Source organism: Monosiga brevicollis, genomic scaffold, assembly GCF_000002865.3.
Source record: "Monosiga brevicollis MX1 MONBRscaffold_2 genomic scaffold, whole genome shotgun sequence".
In the NCBI taxonomy this organism is placed as follows: domain Eukaryota; class Choanoflagellata; order Craspedida; family Salpingoecidae; genus Monosiga; species Monosiga brevicollis.
The window spans coordinates 422,540-430,476 of record NW_001865039.1 but is presented as its reverse complement, the minus strand read 5'-3'; the positions used below and the strand labels follow the sequence as shown (position 1 = coordinate 430,476).

At 51.2% G+C, this 7,937-nt stretch overlaps 3 protein-coding genes across 3 annotated transcripts in view; 2 read left to right on the top strand and 1 right to left on the bottom strand.

Moving 5' to 3' along the window:
* The window catches only part of MONBRDRAFT_169 (uncharacterized protein), a gene marked incomplete at both ends in the record, with an annotated part of 3,950 nt that extends 481 nt beyond the window's left edge, over positions 1-3,469 (top strand). The window contains 12 exon segments of the mRNA XM_001742487.2: positions 198-351; positions 517-649; positions 664-1,345; positions 1,452-1,521; positions 1,624-1,737; positions 1,808-1,921; positions 2,016-2,105; positions 2,287-2,432; positions 2,550-2,697; positions 2,778-2,904; positions 2,991-3,102; positions 3,199-3,469. Coding sequence (XP_001742539.1) covers positions 198-351; positions 517-649; positions 664-1,345; positions 1,452-1,521; positions 1,624-1,737; positions 1,808-1,921; positions 2,016-2,105; positions 2,287-2,432; positions 2,550-2,697; positions 2,778-2,904; positions 2,991-3,102; positions 3,199-3,469 — 2,161 coding nt within the window.
* A 1,671-nt stretch (positions 3,470-5,140) lies between these two features.
* Positions 5,141-6,233, bottom strand: MONBRDRAFT_21895 (uncharacterized protein; the record flags this gene model as incomplete). The annotated part of the gene is made up of 2 exons (XM_001742032.1): positions 5,141-5,513; positions 5,728-6,233. The coding sequence occupies 2 exons, from the start codon at positions 6,231-6,233 to the stop codon at positions 5,141-5,143; spliced, it is 879 nt and encodes a 292-aa protein (XP_001742084.1).
* Positions 6,234-6,530: 297 nt separating this feature from the next.
* Positions 6,531-7,220, top strand: MONBRDRAFT_21894 (uncharacterized protein; the record flags this gene model as incomplete). The annotated part of the gene is made up of 1 exon (XM_001742486.1): positions 6,531-7,220. The coding sequence occupies one exon, from the start codon at positions 6,531-6,533 to the stop codon at positions 7,218-7,220; it is 690 nt and encodes a 229-aa protein (XP_001742538.1).
* Positions 7,221-7,937: the final 717 nt, after the last annotated feature.

Sequence of the window (7,937 nt, the reverse complement as noted above, 5' to 3'; positions counted from 1 at the left end):
GGGGGGGGGGGGTTGGTTTTTGGTTTTTGGTTTTTGGTTTTTGGTTTTTGGTTTTTGGTTTTTGGTTTTTGGTTTTTGGTTTTCTTGCTTGAAGAAGGGGGAGGGGGTCTCTTTGTGCATACACACATGTGAACCATTCAAGGTCCTTGCGTTCATGACAGTTTGTTTCATCTTTTGACTGAAACAACTCTTCTTAGATTCAATCTTTTCAACCTGGCACTCACCCTGTTGCATGGCCTGGGAGACATGGCCTCGGGGTTGCGTGTGATACTGCGCCAACAACTATTCTATGCACTACTTTGCTACATGGCGCATGCTCCACGCATCCCCTGCAAGCCCGATCTCACAGATGTATGTTAGCACTCAGTGGCATCGAATGAACCTAACCAGAAAGTGTCAAAGGCGGGTGTCCCCATTTGTTCGGGAAGGCAGCCAACCACCCCGTTGCTCTTGCCGCCACTTGCATGCACTCCAGCTCTTGACAGTTTATCTAATAGCTTATCGCCATTTACCTAGGAATTGGAGTCGTTGGGCCGCTTCTACGTTTCTTTGCAAAAGGACCGCCAGCTTTGCAAGCAGCTTGAGCTGACTCTGCGGACCCACAGGCAAAGTAAGCTCGCACATTTACTCTTGAGCCATGAGGTGCCTCGTCTAGAATCTAAGTAACCATTGTCGCCTCTTTTCTTTGTTTCTTTGCGATCCAAGGCCATTTGCGATTTGTGCGAGCCTGCGACTTGATGCTTGTCTTGACGCGGCACGAAGCGGATCGATTGGTTGCATGGCACGACGCTGCTGCCACAGGTCGCGACACCACCGTGGCATACCTGAGTGAAATGAAGGCATTCAGCAAGCCCTCACAGCGTCCCTCCGATCGCACCTGGAAGGAGTACTTTGACGTCGCCCTTGCCACACTGCCCGAAAGTATCGTGTTTCTCGCGCGCCGATTCAACAACGTGGAGCACCTGCAACGCCTCGTTAGCCAGGAGGTTCTTCGGCGGCCTGTCATTTATGCTGGAATTCCAGAGGCGCTGAAATATCTCCTCAACAATTATAGTCAGGATGCAGCCGCAACTGCACGCGCCATCCTGTCTTGGACGCCTGTTGCGCCTGTGACTGCTCTTTCACTTTTGCGCTTGTATCCAGAAGCAGACCACATCGTCCTCTACGCACTCCGCGTTCTAAACAGCTTCAAGCCCGACGTCATTCTGTTTTACATTCCACAGATTGTACAAGCACTGCGCTGCGACCGGAAAGGATACATCAGAGATTACATGCTTCGCGCTGCTCATCACTCAAATTTGCTGGCACATCAAATGATCTGGAACATGAAAACCAACGTTTACAAGTGTGATTTGCAAACGCGTTGCCTTCATTTGCTTGCAAAGCGTGTCAACTTTTGCTCACGTTGTTTGGCTTTGCCTTGGCCTCATTTCCATTTGTCGCCATTTCAGAGATGATGAGGCTGAGCACCGCGATGAGATCATCGGTGATATGTTGGAGGAAATGATCAAAGCTATTCAGGTCTTACTCTTTGCTCCTCTCTCCTCGCTCTTCCCTCTCCTGCATATTGCTCAAAAGCTGCATGGCATGTTTGTTCCCTGCATTCTGTCATTCGTGTGACAGGCGCAGATGAGTGATGCTGGCCAGCAGTTTTATGAGCGTGAGTTTGACTTTTTTGATCAAGTCACTGACGTCTCAGGAAGAATTCGTGATAAGCCTCTTGGCCCAAAGCGCAAAGTACGTAGTCCTGCAGCTCTCTGTCACGGCCTAGTTACCCTGCGCCTTCACGTCTTCCGTCGCGATACAGGCAGCTTGTTTGGAAGAACTGGCCAAGGTGCACTTGCAGGATGGGTGCTATTTGCCCGCCATTCCAGAGGGTGTCGTTGTCGGAATTGACTACAACTCAGGGCATCCCATGCAGGTTGGACTTGAACGCTATCAAGCTTAAGCAGCCTTTGATTGCTTCGGCTCGAAATCACATACCAATCTCAAATCAAATTCTCTGGCATGAATAGAGTGCGGCCAAAGCGCCATACCTGGCCACTTTTGATGTCATCGACTGTACCCTTAGCGAGATGGAGGACTACGAAGCATCACGCGAACAGGTTTGGCATTCGGCCTACAATCTCTCCCCTGGTTTCTTTGCTGTGGATTTGTTTTCGGCGCCAGTTGCATTTGTATGGCGAAGGGGAGGATAAAAACAACGTGTGGCTTTTTTTCAACGCTGGCATGGTCTCATAATTTGACGTGTGTGTGTGTGAACATACATAATGCACATATCAACAGCTTGAAAAGCGCAAGTCACATCGCCTCTCGTGCATTTTCAAAGTGGGCGACGATGTACGCCAAGATATGCTCGCTTTGCAGATTATGCGCCTCTTCAAGCAGGTGTTTGCTGAAATTCAGCTCGACGTAGCGCTGTTTCCATACCGGTTGGTGGTCCTATTTTTTTTTTTATTTTTCTTTCCTCGCCATGCTCTTTTGTTTTTGAGTTTTTCACTTTGTCGTTGGAACAACCTGATTGTCGACCTGATTTCGCACGGAACAAGGGTTGTGGCCACGGCTCCTGGGTGTGGTGTGATCGAGTGCGTTCCCAATGCCAAGAGTCGAGATCAGCTCGGTCGTGCGACCAACGCCAATCTGCACCAATACTTTCTGCAGCACTACGGCAACGAAGACACTGTTGCCTTTCAATCGGTCGGTGTTTCAAAGGCCTGAAATTTCTTCATCTTCAACCGGGCTGACCCTCCCTGATGATGGATTTGTGCTTCACACAGGCGCGACGAAACTTTATTCGCAGCATGGCGGCATACAGCATCATTGGGTTTTTGCTCCAGATCAAAGATCGTCACAACGGCAATATCATGGTCGATGACGCTGGTCATTTGATTCACATTGACTTTGGTGCGAAGGCATGCATTCCCATGCTCACTCCCTTCTTGCGCCCTTTGAAAACTCATGCACCTTGCCTGTCCATGCTTGATCGGAAGGCTTCATGTTTGAGTCATCTCCTGGTGGCAACATTGGATTTGAGCCTGATCTCAAGTTGACGCGCGAGATGGCCGACATTATGGGCGGCGATCGTGCTGCTGAGCCATTCAAGTCAGTTCCAGTACATTTGCGTTCAACTGCCAAACTGTTCTCACTGGACGTGGGTCTCACTTTCAGTCAACTCATCTTCTTCATAAATCAATCTAGATGGTTCCTTGAGCTTTGCGTTCGCTGCTATCTCGCCGTTCGGCCGATGACGGAGCAAATCATCTCGCTTGTCGAGCTCATGCTGGACACTGGACTCCCGTGCTTCCGAACCAACAAAATTTTGCAACATCTCCGAGCTCGCTTCCAGCCACAAATGTCTGATGCCGAAGCAGCTATTTTCATTCGTGATCGCATTTACCACTCCTACCTGAACACGCGCACCTACCTCTACGACGTTCTCCAGGCGAAACAAAATTCCATTGCCTATTAGGTTTGATAGTTGCACCTTCGTACCCCGTAGCTGGGGCTCCCGTAGCTCTAGCGAAGCTTGTGCCATGCTATCGCGAGCATGGGTCAACGATCACGTCCAATTTTGTCACCATCAAATTAACATGTGAACGCAGTTTTATGTTATTCTGCTGTTGTTTTTCGCTGAGTCCTCGCCGAGCTCGATTTGTTGAGCCCTGATCTGTAATCCCCTGCATAAATAAAACGAGTGATTGAACTGAGTGCCATTGCTTGAAATGCGTGTTCTGAAACGAGCTCATCTGAGCAGGCCTGCTCCGATACGGGCTGATCTGACATGGGCTGATATGAGCAGGGGCCTGCTATTGAGCTGTCTGATCTGAGCGGGTCCTTCTCTGACACGTACTGATCTGAGCAGGCCTGCTTAGACATTATTAAAGGTGTATGTCCAGTACAGTGTAATGTGTGTGGACAAGGCGATTGTCACAGAGGTATCCAACCAATCGAAGTGCATACGAGAACATGGATTGAAGCAAGGCGAAGGAACAAGACAGAACAAGACAGAAGGAGGGAAGTGGAACGACCGAGGTCAAGAAGGAAAATGGTACCGATCCAGGGAGATCGCTCCCATTTATAGCAGGTGGAAACACACACACACAGTGGAGACAGAGAATGGACTATCACACTGAAGACAGGTGGAAGCGATATCAGCAATCTGTTGGATACAACAGATGCCACAACAAGATGCCACAACAAGATGGTACAACCAGATGTTACACAACAAGGTGGGACAACATCAAGTACCAAAGGACACACTACGTGGTAAAGTATACCGTCTCAGATTGTGCCTCTAATACTCCCCTTCAAGCTGAGAACGAAAGAGCATGTCACACAAACGACGATGGCTCGGTCCATTGAGCAGCTTGGTGAGAAGGTCAGCAACCATGTCCTTGGTCCCGCAGAACCGGACATCGAGCTGGTTGCGTTCATACCTCTCTAATAAGAGCCGAAAGCAAAGCTGTGCAACCCCGACATCAAAATCACGACGGCACGCAAAACAACACAAGAGAACAAGACATTTTCATCGGCTCCTATCATGCCGAGTAGTACAAGCGCGAAGAATTACGCACATAGAAACAAAAATCGTACAAAACGACCAAGTATAACCAGATAATAATAAATTAGGTGTTTGAACCTCAGAGCTGAAAGCAAAGCTGTGCAACCCCGACATCAAAATCACTACGTCACGCAAAACAACACAAGAGAACAAGTTACATACACTGGCTTTTATCATGCCAAGAAGTACAAGCGCGAAGAATCCTGCACATAGAAACAAAAATCGTACAAAACGACCAAGTATAACCAGAGATACGGCCATTTCAAACACAAGACACCCAAAAGGGCAGTCACACATCACAACTACAAGCCATCACAGCACAAACACAATGAACACCACGGCACGCTCACATCCAACGAGACACAACGTCGGAGAAAACAACCGACCACAGAAGACAAAGGCATCATACAAAGGACTTTACAAAAATTCAGCAAAAATACCACAAAATACAGCAAAAATTAAAGCAAAATTAAAACAAAAATACAAGTCAAGCCATCAACAGACACAACGAGGAACCACCTAGGGAGTGACGGGTGCACACAGGGATCCCCACAGAGGGACCCCCGAGGCGGTGCCTACCTACGACGAGCGCAGGCAGACACCGCCAAAGTGGCGCTGGATGTGGTCAGCGTTCATCTGATGGACCAGCGCCGCAAAGCGACCCTTCCACCGAGGAACAAAGGCCTCATCCAGCCCCGGCTGGTACACACCACGGGCCTCGGCGCAGCGGGCGAGCTGACCAAGCAGATCCACAAAGGAGGAGGCGAACCCACCGGTTGTCGTCATCGCCGCAGGGACGATCAGAGTTTTTCCATGGTTGAAACCGGTGTAGTAGTCGCGCTTCTCCTTTTCGGCTCGGCGAAGGGCAGCGCCCACCTTGATGCAGGCTTGCGAGGTGGTCGGGGGTTGGGCTGAGCAGGCGGCCCATCTCGTCGCGAAGGGCGTTGTGACGCTTGATGGGACGGCAGGTTAGCAGGTGCTCGCGGGTCAGTCGCGGCTGAGGTGTCTTGCTGCTGCAGAGCGGGCACTTGTCCGTCGGCTTGACGTTGATGAGTTCATGGAGGCCAAAACCCATCATGGACACGACCGCAATGGCAAAGGTCGTGTCGCTCAAGCGACGCAACTTGTCTCGACCCCGCATGGTCAAGACAGTGCTGACGCCCTACTCGCGCGAGGCCAGATATGCCTGCTGCAGGTCCAGCGCGCACTTGGCCATCAGGTCGTCCAGTGCGGCCTTGGAGCGGAGGGCAATGATCTCAGCTGGTCGCTGGGTCGCCGCGTCCTTGACCGTGGCCATCTGGAAGCCAGCTCGCTGCACGTGGTCCTCAAAGTCGGCAGCCCTCGATGCATCCTCCAAAAGTCGATCGTAGACCCGAGGGTAGCGAGTGGCCAGCTTGGCCATGTTGCAGACATAAGCCACCGGATCGCACTCAACCAAGTCGTGCAGGCCAAAGCCCCCGGTGTTGGCCCGCGTGAAGAGGCGAGCCTCCAGGAGCTGTTCCAGCGTAACGTCATGACCTTCAGCTCCAGCCGGTGCAGACAGGTTTACCTTGGCAAAAAAGGCTTTGACAAAGGTGTCCTTGCAAGCACGGTTCAAGAGCTCGGACAAGCCCGACGTCAGACTTGGGGGCAGCGTGTAGAGGTGGTTGATGAGGCTAGGCACGTACTGCATGGCCGTGAGGAGGGCCTGAATTGCCAACAACACCGTGCCCGAGTCGATTCGACATGCCCTTTGCTCCATCAACTACACTATCCTGGAGAAGGCCAATGGAAGTTTCGACCCGTGGGCACGGATTCCATCTTCAACAAGGTTGTCAACCGCGCTCTGCTCGAGCAGCAGCAGCCCCATATTGCCCACTTGCTACAGGCCAGTCCAGAGCTGGCCGTCGGAGTCAAGGACGGCATTTCAGCAGCGGTTGGCATGGCCTTTGGTGAGCTTCAAGCCTGTGAGTCTACCCCGGGCTGGACCATGCTCTCCCTCGATTTCAAGAGTGCCTTCAACTACACCGACCGAGCACGGCTGCACGAGATTGTGGCCGACAAGGTCCCTGGCCTCTTGCGCGCCTTTGAACGACACTATGCTCGACCCACTACCCACTGCATTGTCGACAAATTCTTCAAGGTGATTGACATTGATGTTGGCCAAGGCATTGTGCAGGGCAACGAGCTATCGCCCTTCTTCTTTGCCCTGTACTCCTGTGAGGTCCTGGGTCTCCTCGACACCACCACTGACTACCGCTGCAAGGTCATCAAGTACCTCGACGACATTGTACTGATGGGTCCCGCGGAGGACGTGGCGGCCGACGTCGAGATTGTCAAGGCTCGTGCAGAGTCTGCTGGCCTTCATCTGCAGCCCAGTAAGAGCCGCTTCTACATGCCTCGCCACCATTCGGCTTCCATCGCTGCTATCGAGTCTGCCTTGCCAGATGCCGTGCGCGAGACGGCCAACACGGGCATGACGGTCTTGGGAACGCCGATTGGCCGTCGCGAGTGGATGAAGAAGCAGCTGAACGACAAGGCAAAGCACATTGCTGGCAAGCTCAATGACATGCTGACGACCGGTGTCTCGCTTCAGGCCCTCCTCACGGCCATGCAGTACGTGCCTAGCCTCATCAACCACCTCTACACGCTGCCCCCAAGTATTAGAGGCACAATCTGAGACGGTATACTTTACCACGTTGTGTGTCCTCTGGTACTTGATTTATTTAACTTGATGTTGTCCCACCTTGTTGTGTAACATCTTGCTGTACCATCTTGGTGTATCATCTTGTTGTGGCATCTGTTGGTCCCAACAGATTGCTGATATCGCTTCCACCTGTCTTCAGTGTGATAGTCCATTCTCTGTCTCCACTGTGTGTGTGTTTCCACCTGCTATAAATGGGAGCGATCTCCCTGGATCGGTACTATTTTCCTTCTTGACCTCGGTCGTTCCACTTCCCTCCTTCTGTCTTGTTCTGTCTTGTTCCTTCGCCTTGCTTCAATCCATGTTCTCGTGTACACTTCGACTGGTTGGATACCTCTGTGACAATCGCCTTGTCCACACACATTACACTGTACTGGACATATACCTTTAATAGGTTATGGGCCTCGGTTGTGTACTCTTCCAACCTCTCTTTCGTTACCCTGCCTTGCGCTCTCCAGCTGCTCCGTTCCCCTCCTGCTTCCTCCCTGTGTCTTCTGCTTGCTGTGCTCTGTTTTTGTGCTTTTAAAACGATTCAATTTCATCAAAAACCTCTCTGTTCGCTTTGCTGTAAATTGTCATACTTTTTCTTGTTTGCCTGCTTGCTTGCTTGTTCTTTTCGTTTTTCTTTGCATACGTATCCCTTCCTTGATCATCGCCACCATGCCATTTAGTGTTATGCATACTCCTGTTGAC